This window comes from Leptodactylus fuscus, chromosome 9 (genome assembly GCF_031893055.1).
Source record: "Leptodactylus fuscus isolate aLepFus1 chromosome 9, aLepFus1.hap2, whole genome shotgun sequence".
Taxonomy (NCBI): domain Eukaryota; kingdom Metazoa; phylum Chordata; class Amphibia; order Anura; family Leptodactylidae; genus Leptodactylus; species Leptodactylus fuscus.
The window spans coordinates 27,373,399-27,390,227 of record NC_134273.1 but is presented as its reverse complement, the minus strand read 5'-3'; the positions used below and the strand labels follow the sequence as shown (position 1 = coordinate 27,390,227).

Below are 16,829 nucleotides of genomic sequence, written 5' to 3'. Positions count from 1 at the left end.
CACAGGGGGCGTGCCTTACTGCCCAGCAGTATACAAAACCGCAGGTGCAAGAGGACATGAAAGGTCCTCTTTAAGCTAAAGCTTGCTAAATATCCAAAATGTGTTCAGTATTCAAGACTCAAAATGCCCAAGGTCTGAACTCATGCTCAGGTGGAGTCTGGCCTGGCACTCATCTGGTCCTCCCATGTCTGGTTTTCTAACTATATTTTTTCTCTTAGTAATGCGGACAGATATTGTAACCATTTCAATAACTTTATATGAACTCAAACTTTATTTCCTTGCAGTTTGATAAAGACTTGAAACTTTGTTTATCACAGACAAGAGCTGGTTTTGTTATTGGCAATGATCTTCGACAAGATATAAAAAATGTAAGTCCAATACAACTGATGTCGTTATTTTTTTTTTAAATTTCTTTATTTTCTTAAAGGGGTTTTCTGGAACTTTTTAATTGATGACCTATCTTTAGGAAGGGTTAGCAGTTTACTAACAGTGGGGTCTGTCACCTGAGAGCAGCAGTGGAGCTCCATGGCTGTTTCAGAGGTTCTATAATGTCATGCTACGGTTACATAGTGCAATTGATGTGAGTAGGATGAGCTGCAATAACAAGTACAACTGCTGTTATTCTCTCTTTAGACTTTTATGTAAAAAGTAGCTCAGTCTTATAAGTGGAAGAATAAACCTATTTCTTCAGTAAGATATAATACAAAGGTTTTCATATTTGCCTATATCAGGGGTGCCCAATACGTCGATCGCGATCTACTGGTAGATCGCAAAGGACGTATGGGTCGATCGCGGGATGCAGGGATCCCCGGTGTCTGTTCACAGTGCAGGCTGAGAGTCACCTCCTGACACTGGCAGGCGGGGCTGCCACAGCCCCAGCCTACCAGTGTCCAGAGATAACTCTCAGCCTGCGCTGTGAACAGACACCGAGGATCCCTGGGCGGCCACAGAACGCCACTGTCTCCTGCTCTCACGATCCGCCCGGCAGACAGACACGCCCGCCCCGCCCATAAGCCTGTCCATGGGTCCGCCCCGGCCCTGCCCACAGGCCCGCCCCGGCCCCGCCCTAGTAGATCTTTTGCCTTGGTCAGCTAACAAAGTAGCTCACACGCTGGAAAAATATGAGCACCCCTGGCCTATATGTTTTATACTTGGCGGTGGCGGTATGCTTTAAGGGGTATGGTTCAATGTCATACAGCATTGCTGGAGTATGTTGTAACTTCCTGATTTGGTTCCTGACTTCAGAGATCCTGTCCAATTTGTAGAAGAAAAGGACCAGGGCATATCATCTTATTTGTCAACTTTTCATGTTATAATGAAATGTCAGAAGTTTTGTTTGGCGGGGTGTAGGTGCTGAGACCCGCACTGGTTGCTTAATTTAAGGGACAAAAAGCACTCGGCTCCTCCATTTTGGATTGCCTTTGCTTGGCTCTTCTGATAGAGTGCATTGAGCAGTGTACAGACTCTTGGAAGGTTTTTGGACTTTTTAAAATCTACACACCACTAGTCAAAGAGCCGAAGAGAAGTGAATAGAGCTCAGCTCAGGGCTTCAGTCTGTTAATTTAGCAATTGGTGGGGGTATCGCCCTCCCACTCCACACATTGATTTAGGGCTGTTCTAAACAGCTAGCTTTGGAATTTAGAAAATGGTGCATTTTTCGGCGGCATTTACCATCCTGTTCACTGCTCAGCTGAACTGATATTGAGCTGAGTTAAGTTCAGCTAACCAACTTTTGAGCTCTGCCATGTGACACAGCCCTTAAACTAGTGACATGTGACTATGGTATTTTAGAAGTTTGTAAAAATGGTAAGTTCCCTTTAAGCTTGTGCACTTACTTGCTTTAATGTTTTTAACATTTTTTTTCTGTGGCTGTTGGTTTTAATGTTTTGCTGAGTGTCCATAAAAAAGTCAATGCTTATTTATTTCTAGAGTACCATAAGTTCCATAGTGCAGTACACATCAGGGTTTACATACAATACACAAAACACACAAAGTACAATACTAACAGTGAGCATTGGAATGGTGGGATAGAGGGATCTGCCCGCAAGGGCTTACAATCTATGGGGCCATGGAACATGTACACTGCCCTGGCAGATATGTGGTCAAATTTTTATCTCTGTGTCACTGTCCTTTGAGCTCCCGCAATGCATTGCTCTCTCGTGAGACACCCGAATTCTAAAGTAGGATTTAATAAAGTTATTATATAATTTATAATATACAAGAATTTACCATATATTTCTCTTCTATTAGTCAGAGAAGGAAGCTATTACACTGACAGCCCTTTGAATGGTCTCCATGTATGGTTACTAATATTTACTTACTTGCTACATATGCTTTCATTGTTTTGTGCTAAAAGTGAGTAAAATTATATGGATCTGAAATCCCTACTTTATGTATGATACAGGTTGTTTGTAAGCATACGGAAGGGCTCCCAATTTCACAGCTACTGTCTGCATTTAAGGTAAGATTCTGTGCCTAAATGTTTGGTTTCCCCCCCCCCCAAAGAACGGTAAATTACTGTATATACTCGAGTATAAGCCGACCCGAATATAACCCGAGGCCCCTAATTTTACCACAAAAAAACTGGGAAAACTTATTGACTCAAGTATAACCCTAGGGGGGGAAATGCAGCAGCTACTGGAAAATTTCAAAAATGAAAATGGATGGAATTTTTGGGTGCAGTAGATGCTGGGGAAGGGGAGGGGGTGTTTTGGTTGTCTGTCTACCTCTTCCCTGAGCTTGAGGGCTGTTTTTTTTTTTTTTCCCGCCCAATTGGAACTCAGCCTGACTGAATATAGGCTATCTGCAGTGCTCCTTTTAACCCTTTCCCGACGGAATAGGAGCACTGCAGATCCCCTATATTCAGTAGACCGGGCACTTTCAGACACAGGGATACCTAATGTTTATGTGTTTCACAGTAATTTTCTACTTTGAGGGCAGGTTCACACTAGCGCCCGATCTCCGTTATGCAGGTTTCCGTTTCCTGCCCGAGAAACTGGGCAGGAGATACAAACCGGCTGGCAGTTTTCAAACCCATTCATTCATGGGTTTGAAAAGTGTCCGCCGGTGGGCGTCTTCTGCTCTCCGCAGCGAAACTGTTTTTTTTGCATGGACTTGTGTCTGGTAAAAAAAAAAAAAAAAAAAAAAAAAGTTTCACAGCGGAGAGCAGAAGACACTCACCTGCAGACGCTGAATGCATTTTTTTAAACCGTTTTTTTTTCACTATTTTATTAGCCCCCCCCCCCCCAGGGGACTTGAACCTGCAATCATCTGTTTGCAAGTTCCATAGAAGGCAATACAAGTGTATTACCGTCTATGAGAGATTCTATACATTACTATTGCGAAGAGTCATAGACCTGCCGCAATAGTAATATAGCGATGACAGGCCTGGGAGCCTTCATTAGGCTTCCGGCTGTCATCGGAAAAAGGTCGGCTGGCCTGGAACTTTAAAGGTATGGGGACCGGAGGGGTCTGCGTTCCTGGCCTTCTAGCAGAAAATTACCGTAATGACTCTAGTAAAAGCCGAGGAGCACTTTTTCAGCACAAAGACTGTGCTGAAAAACTCGGCTTCTACTCGTGTATATACGGTATATTATTTATTAGGGTATGGTCACACTGAGTTTTTGAGCAGGTTTTCGTGTCTGAAAATCTGCATTCCGTTGAGTTCAATGGGAGACAGTGGCAGATTTCTATTGCTGGAAGATCTTTTTTTTTTTTTTTCCTGCAAGCTGAAAAAAAAAGAATCCTTCCCTTTTTTCAGGTGGATTCCCATAGAACTAAATTGGAACCAGAACAAAAAAAAATAAGAAGCAATGTTTGAGGTGGTTATTGTTATTTTTTTTTTTTAAATGCTTTCATGTAGATAAATGAACTGCCTTGTTTACCACAATAGCTCTGCCAGAATGGGAGCTTCTGATTGAAAGGGATTATTATTATTATTTTTATTAAAGGCACTTGTCCCAGTGATCAACAGAACAGGACAAGTCCCCCAAGCCCCCTTCATGTGAATGAAATACAAGTGCATTCCATCATGACTGGCACTCCATTCACTTCTATACGTTTCTGTGGTGGCAATTTCCAGAAGCCTCATAAAAGTGAATGGAGAACTGGTCATGCACACTGGTAAGGAGATATGGATAAGAGATAATTGTCTTTAACCCCTTAGCGACTCTTGACGTAACTGTACGTCATGGGTCGCATGGGGATGTATGGAGCGAGCTCACACGCTGAGCTCGCTCCATAAAGGGCAGATGCCGGCTGTATCATACAGCCAGAACCTGCCACTAACAGCAGCGGTCAGTGCCCGAGCCGATCGCTGCTGTTAACCCTTTACACACTGCGGTCAAACGTGACCGCAGTGTGTAAACGGCGCCGTCGGCATGGGCGCCGCCATGTTTTGCCGATCGCCGCCCTCCTGAACGTCACATGAGGGCGGTGATCGGTTGCTATGACAGCCGGAAGCCTATTGAAATATAGAACATTAAACATATTAGGTATTCCCGCGCTCCAAAATGCCCGAACTATTAGAATATTAAAACATTTATCCCGTACTGCGAACGGCGTAGCGGCAAAAAAAATAAAAACAGCCAAAAAGCGGTTTTTTCCACACTTTGCTTCCTATAAAAAATTGAATAAAAAGTGATCAAACCATCAGATCTTTCCCCAAATGGTATCAATAGAAACGTCATCTTGTCCCGCATAAAAAGACACTACAACCAGCTCCATACATGGAAATATGAAAAAGTTACAGGTGTTAGAACATGATGACACAAATTTTTTTCTCTATTTTGCAAAGTTTATCATTTTTTTAAAAGTATCAAAACATTTCAAATACTATATAAATTTGGTATCACCGCGTTCGTACTGACACGTAGAACACAGGTAACATGTCATTTGTACCAAACAGTGAACGCTGTAAAAATTAAACCCATAAGAAAATGGCGCAAATGCATTTTTTCTCCAATTGCACCTCATTCTGAATTTTTTTTCCAGCTTCCCAGTACATTGCACAGCCTATTGAATGGTGCCATTACAAAGTACAATTTGTCCCGCAAACAATAAGCCATCATGTGACTCTGTGAACTGAAAAATGAAAAAGTTATGGCTCTTGAAATGTGAGGAGGGAAAAACGAAAATGCGAAACCAAAAAATGGCCTGGTCCTTAAGGGGTTAAAGGGATTCTATCATTAGAAACCCTCTTTAAACTAAATACACGTAGGAATAGCCTTAAGAAAGGCTATGCTTCTCTTACCTTTATTATTCTGATCTGCACCGCCATTCCTTAGAAATATCTTCTTACTTCTTTATGTAAATTAATTTTCTCGCAGCACTGAGGGCGTTCCCCAGCGCTCATACAGCACTGGGCACCTGTATTTAGCTTAAAAAGTTTTCTAATGATGGAATCCCTTTAACAAAACCCCTGTAAAGCAGCCCTCTGTCCAGGTTTCAGGGCCACCTCTATGATGTCCTTATACCCTAATATAAACTGGCCATGGATTTCCATTGTAAGGTCAAATTGGTTTTATGACATTACAGGCGAAGTAAAGATTGCTGTAAATTGTGGCCTGTAATACTGTAATGGTTGTCATAGTTCATACCCTGCACACAATGTGTATTTGGAGAGTAAGATTCCTTGAAATGTTATGATTGAAATCCTAATTCTATTATTTTTGCTGACATAACCAACGCCTGTGATCATTTGGGAGAGCCACCTATGTTATGACGTTTAACTTCTGTCTGTCCTTAGCAATACACAGGAAAGGAGCTGCCATTTCAAGAGTTGGGGTTTATGTCTGTGTTGGACCTTGTAGGATCCTTGGGTGACTTGCTTTATTTGGAGGACTCAAAAGATGGACAAGATTGGCGTCTTTTTGACATTGAATCAAAAAACAAGAAACATGAGCATGGTGAGACAACTGGTAAGTATACAACGGTAGAAATTACCTACTTACATCATTACGCTTGGTTCACTCTAGCATCGGCCTATCTGTTGTTCTGGTCTGTCGGAGGGGCAGACTACTACAACAGTGGTCAAATATGGAGCCTGACGGGACTCCATTAACTAACATGAGATCCGTCTGCTGTCCGTTCTGTTAAACTGAAACTGCTGGACCAAAAAGTCAGACTTGCAGGATTTCTCTTCCCGGCAATTTTGGACATGTACTGAGACTGAGTCTCCAACACAGATGTGAACACAGCCTTATCTGTTATAAATTGCTGCTGTCTCCTATCACCTCCAGTACAAACTGGTTTTTTTTTTCCTTTTTAGGTGCTCCTGCCGACACTATTACCAGATGGGATTACTACACAGAGAAACCTGAGAGGTTGAAACCACCTGTGATCATTTCTCCAGTAGATGGCAAGATTTTGGTATTACTCTGTTTCTTTTATGACCCTGTAATGATTAACCCCTTCCCGACCCATGTGGTACTATTACCACATGGATGTCTAGTGCTTCACGACCGATGTGGTAATAGTACCACATGGATGTAAACAATCCCCGCAGCGCAGTGCGGGCATTCTTGGAGCAGGTGTTAGTTGTATCTGACACCTAACAGCCTGCTCCATCCCCCTCCATCAGACATGAGTGCTGATTTTGGGTTTTAACCCGTTGATTGCCGTGATCAAACATGATCACGGCAAACAACGGGTTGCCCGATCTTGTAGGGATCCCCGGCACCCCCAGCTGCGAGATCGGGGGGTGCTGGTATCCCTACCATGTAGCCAGGGGTCTGATTAGTCACCCCTGGCAGTCCTGAGTCCCACTTACCTTTCTTATCCTGTGCGGGATCTCCTGAAGATAAGCTGTCCCGTCCGTCTGCACGAGCCGAGCCTCACTTCCTGTTTACAGAGTGATAACGTGCAGGCTCTTACTGAAGCCTGTGACTCACTCTGTAAACAGGATCAGTGATGCAAGCTTCACTCATGCAAGTGTCCCATAGGGACACATGAAAAAGTTAAAAAAAAAAAAAGTGTTTTGAAACAATTAATAAAGTTATCAAGCCCCAAAAACCCTTTTTTTCTATAGAAAATGAATTATATAAAAAAAAAACCTAAAAATTAATAAAAACAATACATATTTGGTATCGCCGTGTCCGTAACAATCTGTACAAGAAAACTGAAACAATATTTAATGTACACGGTGAATGACGGAAAAAAAAAACGGAAAAAACCCGCCGGAAGTAGTGATTTTTCGCCATCTCACCTTACAGAATGTGCTATAAAAAGTGATCAAAAAGTCAAATGCACCTCACAACAGTACCAATAAAAAGCACACATTGTCCCGCAAAAAATAAGCCCCCAACCAACACTGTCAACCAAAAAATAAAAATGTTACGCCTCTCAGAAGATGGCGATGCAAAAAACATTGATTTATGTCTCCAAATGTGTTTTTGTTCTGCAGAATTAGTTACGCATAAAAAAATAATATAAATGAGGTATCGCCGTAACCGTACCGACCCACAGAATAAAGATAATATGTTACTTATACTGTACGCTGCATGGCGAAAAATTTACAAGGTAAAACGCAATACCGGAATTGATTTTTTTTATTTAAATCCAGCAAAAAAAGAGTTAATAAAATGTATTCAGTAAGTTGTAGGCACCCAAAAATGGTGTCATTACAAAATACATCTCATCCCGCAAACAACAAGCCCTTATATGGCTGCGTCACCAGAAAAGTAAAGAAAATATAGCATCTAGTAATGCAAGAATAAAAACCCGCAAACATCGCCAAATCATTAGAATACAACTGGCGGCGTCAGGAAGGGAATATATAAGCTGTGCGAGCGAATATCAGGGGACACCCCAGATTTAGAGCTTACGAGGGAAAATATACCAGAAGTGACCCCAAAGTGACCCCCAGAGTGACTCCCCCAATTATAGGAGCTACTGGGACATAGTAGGAAATTCGGTGTTTGCAATGTCCTCCGCACAGCTTATATATTCACTCTTCGCCATCCGCTGTGCAGTCACGTCTGGGATACTAATACTCACTACACCCCCTGATAAATTCTTTGAGGGGTGCAGTTTTCAAACTGGGGTCACACCTTTGGGGAATCCACTTTTCTGGTACCTTACAGGCTCTACAAACATGACATGGCGTCCAGATACCAAACATCTGAATCTGCGCTCCAAAAGCCGCATCGCGCTCCTTCCCTTCTGCGCCCTGCTGTGTGCCCAAACTGCATTTTATGCCACATATATGACACATGTATGATACTGGTGTACCCCGGATAATGCACGTAATGTCATATGTGGGTATAAATTGATATTAGGGCACAGCCAGACACAGAAGGGAAGAAGGGTTATTGGGTTTTTGTAGCACAGACTTAGACGGTTTGTTTGTTTTTTTTTGGATGCCATGACACTTTTGCAGAGACCCTAAAATTGCCCTTACAGAATGGGGTCACTTCTTGGGGAATTCCAGTTCACTGGCACCTCCAGGGCTCTGCAAAAACATCATGGCACCTAGAAAGTCCCTCTAAATCTGTACCCCAAAAGCTAAAAAGCGCAGTGCTCCTTCCCTTCTGAGCCCTGCTATGTGCCCAAGCAGCAGTTTATACCTACATATATAATTTTTTGCCCCTCAGGATGGCCCACTTAATAGTTTTAGGAGTGCAGGTCTCTGACAACACGAAGTGGGTGCAACGTATTGGGCACCGAAATGGCAGATTTCTTTAAAAATTAAAATTTTCATTTTGTACATTAATTTTTGGGAAGCATTTTTAGGCTCAAAATGATAATACCCCTTTATTCATTCCTTGACAGGTGTAGTTTCTAAAATGGGGTCACTTTTGAGGGGTTTCCATTGTATTGGTACTTTAGGGGCTCTGCAAATGCGACATGGCACCAGAAAACTGCCCTCAAAAGCCAAATAGCCCTCTTTCCATTCTGAGCCCCGCCATGTTCCCATACAGCAGATTATGGCCACATATGGGGTATTGCCGTGTTCAGGAGACATTGTGTGACAAACTGGGGGGCTTTTAATTCTCTAACTACTTGTAAAAATTAAAAATATGGCGCTAAATGGACGATTTATTGGAAAAAAGTAATTTTTCATTTTCACATCTCAATGGTAAAAAAAAAATCTGTGAAACACCTGTAGGGTCCAAGTGCTCACTAAACCCCTTGATAAATTCCTTGAGGGGTCTAGTTTTCAAAATGGGGTCATTTGGGGAGGGGGGTTTCCACTGTTCTAGCACTTCAGGGGCTCTCCAAATGCAACATGGTGCCTGAAACAGATTTCAGCTAAATTTGCCCTCTAAAATCCCAATAGCGATCCTTCAGCTCTGGACCTTACAGTATGCCCATACATCACTTTACATCCACATAAGGGGCATTTCTGTAGTTGGGAGAAAATGCTTGACAATTTTTGGGGTGCATTTTCTCTTTTAACCCCTTGTGGAAATGCAAAATTTGGGGTTAAAGCAACATTTTATAGCAAAAAATGTCACTTTTCCTTTTGTTGGGCCAATTCTGTTACACTCCTGTAGGGTCAAAGTGCTCACTATACCCCTTAGTAAATTCTTTGAGGGGTATAGTTTCCAAAATGGGGTCACATTTGGGGGTTTCCACTGTTTTGGCACCTTGGGAGCTCTGCAAACGGGACATGGTGCCTGAAAAGTATTCTAGCAAAATCTGGCCTACGAAATCCAATTAGCGCTCCATCCGCTCTGAGAGCGACCGTGTGCCCGTACATTAGGGTACCAGCACATATTGGGTATTGTCGTGTTCGGGAGAAATTTTGTAACAAAATGTGGGGTGCAATTTTTCCTTTAACCCTTAGTAAATGTGTAAATTCTAGGGCTAAATGAATATATTAGTGACAGAAATTGAAAAATGTAAATTTGACCTCCATTTTGTTGTAATTGTTGTGAAATGCTGAAAGGGTTAAGAAACTTTCTAACTGCTGTTTTGGATTCTTTCAAGAGTGCAGTTTTTAGAATGGAGTGATTTTCGGGGGGTTTTATTAGAGAGGCCTTTCAAGTACCCTTCAGAACTGAAATGGTCCCTTGAAAAATGTGTTTTGGAAATTTTCTTGAAAATTTGGAAAATTACTGCTTGACTTGTAAGCCTTATAATATCTGAAAAAAATGAAAGGGTGATTAAAATTTGATTGCTACATAAATCAGAGACATGGTTAATTATATTTATGAAAAAATTTGGGTAGTATGGATTTCTATTTGAAAGGCTTGCAATTTCAAAGTTTGAAAACTGCATTTTTTTCAAAATTTTCACCAAATTTCCTATTTTTTCATAATGAAAGACAAAACATATTGACAAAAATTTACTACTGACATGAAGTACAATGTGTTACGAAAAAACAATCTCAGAATCACTTGTGTAAGTTAAAGCGTCTCAAAGTAATTCCATTTAAAGTGACACATGTCAGTTTTGAAAAAAGAGGCCTGGTCCTCAAGTCACTTTTGAGCTGTGTCTCTATAGGGTTAAAGGAAATGTTAAGATATTTATTCCTGATCTGCTTCGCTTTGACTAAAGAAAATCAGTTTGAAGCACCTGAAATACCTCCCAGCTCTGATTTGGGGAGCTCTAGAAGAGGCACTGTATGTGTATGAGAGAAAATTTGTAACTATGTTTACATGTTGTGGTACATATCTGTCCGCTACTCCTGTTACCTATCCTTTTGACTGGACATGAGCATATGACTGTCATAACTTTAGCAGCTTTTCTCAAAATATTATTGTGTGATAGCGGATTTAGGTATTGATAATGTCAGATTTTTGGGGACCCGGGATCTCAGCAGGTGCTATACAAAGAACTGAGCCGAAAGCAGATGTTCTCAAAGTAATGGCTGTGCTGAGTTACTGCACCTCCGCTTCTATACAGGTGAATAGGAGCTGAGCTTCAGTAACTCAACATATCCCCTATTTAGCTTTGTTCTTCGTATAGCAGCTACTGAAAACGGTTAAAGATTAGGGTCCTGGGTGTCAGACCTCTGCCAGTCTGATATTGGTGACCCAGCCTAAGGATAGCTCATCAGTATTGTTTGCCTGGAAACCCCTGCCTTCTTTTTCTTTTTTTTTTCAAACGCTGCTTAACTTGTGATAAACTTACCGCATATACTTGAGTATAAGCCGACCCGAATATAAGCCGAGGCCTCTTATTTTACCACAAAAAACTGGGAAAACTGATTGACTCGAGTATAAGCCGAGGGGGGGAAATGCAGCAGCTACTGGAAAATTTCAAAAATTTTAAATGGTTGGAGTTTTTGGGTGCAGTAGTTGCTGGGGAAGGGGAGGGGGTGTATTGGTTGTCCGTCTGCCCCAACTGAGGCAATGATTGTTGTAATATTTCTCTTTCAGTGGAGCCATGTGGATGTGCCAGTGCCAGTCACTGGGCCTGAGATCCCGCCTGATGCAGTGAGACAGCAGAAGCTTTGCTCTTTGTCTCGTATGAAACGTGGCTTCATGGTTGGGGTTTATGTGGAGAATGTGACTTCTCCGAGTGAATTCTACATCCGGTGTTTTAGTAGAGACACCTCTCTGAAACTGGAAGACATGATGATGGAAATGAGGTGAGAAATGATAAAGTCATTGTTTGAAGTGTTTGGCAAATTTGCAGGATGCAAGTGATGGATGAAATTGTGGGCACTTTTTGAAATAGTCATGTTTTGCAAGTTTGCTTGCTGGTAGAAAACTAATACTAGAGGCAAATGTTAATATTTTGACTGAACTTAAAACTGATGAATGTTATACAAAATTCTGAATTTCTTGTTGCGGTACAAGTTATCATCCTAATGGCACCTTGTAATATTGTGTTTGACATACTGGTAATGTGGGCGAAAAAATTGAAACGAGAAAAAAGCAAAAAAACAAAACAAAACACCCTTTTCTCGCTTTTTTCACTGTGGGACACAGCACCATGGGATATAGATCCTGGCACTAGGAGGCTGACACTAGGAGAATGTAAAGCTGTTGTCTCCGCCCACTGGGCTGTATCCCACCCGCAGACCCTGTGCTAGTCAGTTTTGAACCTAGTGTCCTAAGAGGAAGTCATGACCTGACACAGGTCTTTCTGTCTTGCATCGTTTATATTTTTCTGGATATTCCGGTGACCCCACTCCCACGAGTGAGCTCCTACCGAGGGGATGACCCTGCAGTGTCTGAAGACGCCAGACAGGGTGAATATGAGAAGAATAGAAGATAGGTGAGTATTATTCTCCCCCGTTCCTCCTCTCTCCTGGACTCTTCTCTAAGGGGGTTGGTAATCCGTTCCATAAGCTGGCCAATGTAGATCAGCTCACAGGTGAGCTGTTTAGTTTTATTCTGGACACCTGTCAGGATTCAGTTCAGGCAATCTTGGATCACACACGTAGACCATCTTAATAGGATAATGGCCTCACTTGAACCATCTTGGACATGTCTGCAGTGTTTGGTACCCCCTGCAGCGGACCCCGTGACAGTTTGGCCCTCTCTGACTTCTATCCTGCTTTTGGTAGAGGAATCGGCCTCCCTGATATTTTCATGTGTGTCTTCTGTCATCAAGACCTGCTTTTCCTGGGCTAAGCAGCTCCATAGGGGTCTCTCCTGTGTTGTTCCCCTCTTTTTTTTTTTTGTAGATTGTGAGCCCTATATAATGTACATTTTTTATTCCTATCAACATGTCTTTGTAGAATGGGAGGAAATCCACGTAAACATGGGGAGAACATACAAACTCCTTGCAGATGTTGTTCCTGGTGGGATTCAAACCCAGGACTCCAGTACTGCAAGTCTGCAGTGCTAACCACTGAGCCACCGTGTTGCCCCTCTCTCCTGTTTTGTCCCCCTCCTGGGGCATAGACAAGGAAGTACGGCTACTTGTTTCCCAAACCCTCTATGTCTCCAGGTTTTTGGGCAGTGCTTTCCTGAAGCAGCGGGTGCCTATGCTGTTCCCTTGCATCCGTTTTCCGGCATGCTTTATCCTCTAGAGGTGCTTGTGGCCCGTCCCTTTCCCTGGGATCAACAGGGCTGCCTTTTTTGTTTTGACGCTGCCTAGTTCTTCTCTGGCGATGACAGAAGCGGCTCTTTCCTCCACCAGGTCATCTGCTGTGCTATTGAGCTGCATTTGTAACCAATGCAACTTTTTCTGGAGGACCTTTCATCAGTGCGACAGAGTCTGAAGTGGGTTATTTTGTGACCGAAAAACATTTTGCTCTACTTGTAATATTACTCTGTAGCGTTTGCAATACACTACGGGAACACTTTTGGATGTATTTATCTGCAAATACATCGGACTGGTGATTAATAAATGGATCATATCTGCACATCTGTGTGAAGTCCATCTTTAATAATTTCCTCCACCAGAGGGACTGGCTCCTCCTTCTTGAAGCAGAGCACAGTCTTCCTGTGACTCGCACTCCAAGTAGCCCTCTATTCTAGTCCAGGTCTCTTGGCAATCTTGTCCTAAGCTTCCCTGTTTTTTTTTCCCTCTTCCAGGCCCTTCTCCTTCTGAGATCTTCCCTCTCTTGTATGAGGGTTCCGTTTCTCTCCTTCCTGGAGTCCTGGCTTGCCACTGCCTCCCTCTCCTGGGTCCGTGAGGTGGTGTATACCGGCTACTCCAAGTTTTGCTCCATTCTAAACATAAGCTTTTTTTTCTCCAGGCCTCCCCCACTCTGCTGTGGCAAGCTTTTTATTGTTCCCATGTTGTTCCCATTAAGCTACATAATGCCAAATGTTGGGATCCAAGAAAAGTTCTTTGAAAATATAGACTACTAGCTTTTACCCACGACTTCGTCTGCGGTGATTTGAGAATTGGGCGGACACAGACGTGTGAAATTGTAAAAGTGCTTTAAAAAGTTTGGTGGGATAGCAAATGTGATGTGTTATATTGTGTATGTAGTGATACAGACAATGTGATCTGTTGTATTGTGTATGTAGTACAGACATCTGTTATATAGTGAGTGAGTAGAGTGAGGGCTATTCCTGAGGTGACAGTAAGGAGTGTGCAGGCAGGTTGAGGCAGGAAATGCCAGGCAGTGTGTGTAAGTCTATAGCTGGGGCTAGGAGTCCTGCTTTTGTGAGTCTCCTGCTAGGAAGCCATGTTGTTTAGTGGCACCAAAAGTAGCCTGTGACTCAATCCTAAGGGAAAACTATGTTTGTGGAAAATTGCACACAAATCCATCCAGGCGGTTTAGCGTGATTGAGGAACAAACATCCAAACTCACAAACATCCAAACACACAAACTTTCACACTTATAATATTAGTAGGATAGACCAATGTGTAATAATATAAATATATATTTTCTTTTTTCCTAGGTTTTGCTATGCAAATGAATGTGTGTCCAACCGTTATATTGTGCCTGACAAATATGTTACTGTTGGTGAAATCTTTGCGCTCAATGTAGATGGAGACGTGTGGTGGTACAGAGTAATCATCCATGCGGTCATCAGTTCTGAGGAGGTTCAAGTGTTCTACCCGGACTACGGTTCTGTGGCTGTAGTAAAAAGATGTTGGCTACGATTTCTCAAGTAAGACCCTTTTCTGGTGTTCATGTGTGCTATGTGTTAAAGGGGCTCTATCAGCAAAATCATGCTAATAGAGCCCCACATATGCGTGAATAGCCTTTAAAAAGGCTATTCAGGCGCCGTAAATCTTATATTAACCCCCGGTTCCGTTTTTAAATAAAAGGATAAAAACATATATGCAAAACTTACCTGAACGTGCACCCTGGGCGGGGATAAACGATGCGACGTCAGCTTCGGGCACGCCTGCCTCTTCTGTCTTCTCGGAGTAACGCCCTCTTGCTCCGTGTCTTCTTCCGGCTTCTTCTCGTGAAATCCCGCACCTGCGTAGTAGCGCTTCCCTCCGAATCGCTACTGCGTAGGCTCAGTCCCTGTAGACGTACGCAACAGTACTGCGCATGCGCAGTACAATCGCGAACTGCCATTAAGTGAAATGGCAAGTGAGCCTGTGCAGTAGCGATTCGGAGGGAAGCACTACTACGCAGGCGCGGGATTTCACGAGAAGAAGACACGGAGAAGAGGGCGTTACTCCAAGAAGACAGAAGAGGCAGGCGTGGCCGAAGCTGACGTTGCACCGTGCACCCCCGCCCAGGGTGCACGTTCAAGTAAGTTTTGCATATATGTGTTTATCCTTTTATTTAAAAACGGGATCGGGGGTTAATATAACATTTATGGTGCCTGAATAGCCTTTTTAAAGGCTATTCACGCATATGTGGGGCTCTATTAGCACGATTTTGCTGATAGAGCCCCTTTAATGCATATGTATTGTATACGTGGCTTTCCAAACCATCACTTTTTTTTCTGTTTACCAACCACAAAAAAAAATAGCATAAACCAGTGGATCATTAGAAATGGAGTGATATGAAACATATAGAATTTTTTTCTTAGTTATAGCATTTTTACTAAATAAGATGTTTTGTAGTTTTTCGTTGTATCCTAAATAAACAATGGCGTGTAAGGGGGCGTTCACACTAGCGTCGGTGTCCGATGCTAATGTCCGCGCAAGATTTAGGCAGCAAAAAATCAATAAGGAACTCCCACAATGATGTAGAGGATACAAGTATAAGAGCCCACAGCTACCTAGCACTAGGAGGGTCTAACTCCTGTTAGACCCACAACATCTAATGCGTTTCTGGGGTCAAAATACTAAAGATCCTGTTATTAAAGGTGTAAAGATAATTTCTAAAGTGGCTAACATGCCATTATTAACTAGCCAAAGATTTTAGTAAGAGCATTGAGAGTCCCATCCCCCCCCCCCCCATCCCCGCTCACCACCATTTATTGATGGCAACACAGTGTCTCGGTGGTTAGCACCGTTGCCCTGCAGTGCTAGAGTCCTAGGTTCGAACCAAGATAAACATTTGTAATGAGTTTGTATTTTCTCACTATGCTTGTGTGGGTTTCTTCTGGGTACTCCAGTTTCCTCCCACACTCCAAAGACATACTGATAGGGAACTTAAGGGCTAGTTCACACGGTGACAAGGAGGCGGATTTTGACAGCATAAAATGGTGGTCCATGGAGACTGCTAGCCTTCTTTTTTCTGCTTAGCAGTTTTTCGCTTGAAGAAAGCAATAGAAGTGAATGGGAGGCGAAAAACGCGTCACGTTTTTTGGCTCGTTTTTTGCAAAATAATGCGCCGAAAAAAAAAAAGTGATGCTTTTTGCGGCCATTCACTTTAGGGGAGGGGAAAAACGCGGCAAGGTCCAAAAACCGCTTCCTAATTAGGAAGCGTTTTTTTTCCGGACCAAAATAAGCCACACGTAATTTACTTGTGAAGTAGCCCTAAAAGGTGAGCCTTACTTGGGACAGTGTCGACAATATCTGGATGTGCTGCAGAATATGTTGGCACTATAAAAGTAAGCCCAAAAAAATTTGTCATGGAAAACCATCAGTGCCTGTGGATAATCTTGGAAGGTATCAATGTGATGTCATAGGTAGCCCCCTTCTTCTTTCAAACACCCTAGATGCTGGAGTAAATAGTGCCGCATAGCATCTAAGGGGTTAAACTGCCACGGATCTGTCCTATCTGCTGTCCAGTAACACAGAATCCAGTTTACTTGTCTTGGAGATTAAGTTCTAATTCTCAGACAAAACAGTAATGTGGTAGATTTATTATGCCTTGTAGATTTCTATAGCTGGGGGGCAGTTCGCACTCTACAATGTACATTTTGTCATGGTGCTCTTGTGGTTGCTATGAATGCAACTGTGAGATCTATAGCTGACGTGTGACTGTATTACCTAGCCCTGCTCCTGCCTCACATGTCTGGACAGCAGATACTATGTGAAATCGGCCCTCTTGGACTGGACTAAAGGTGCGACGTAGGGAACCTTTCCAGGCCAATCATACTGTAACACACAACCAAGTG

General features: G+C 42.6%; 1 protein-coding gene across 1 annotated transcript in view; it reads left to right on the top strand.

Annotated features, from left to right (window-relative positions):
- TDRD5 (tudor domain containing 5) overlaps positions 1-16,829 on the top strand; it is a 39,702-nt gene that overhangs the window by 8,175 nt on the left and 14,698 nt on the right. Inside the window, exons 5-10 of the mRNA XM_075287896.1 lie at positions 285-368; positions 2,405-2,461; positions 5,747-5,918; positions 6,269-6,369; positions 11,325-11,536; positions 14,256-14,468. Of these exons, the coding sequence (XP_075143997.1) occupies positions 285-368; positions 2,405-2,461; positions 5,747-5,918; positions 6,269-6,369; positions 11,325-11,536; positions 14,256-14,468 (839 nt within the window). The remainder of the gene's footprint in view (positions 1-284; positions 369-2,404; positions 2,462-5,746; positions 5,919-6,268; positions 6,370-11,324; positions 11,537-14,255; positions 14,469-16,829) is intronic.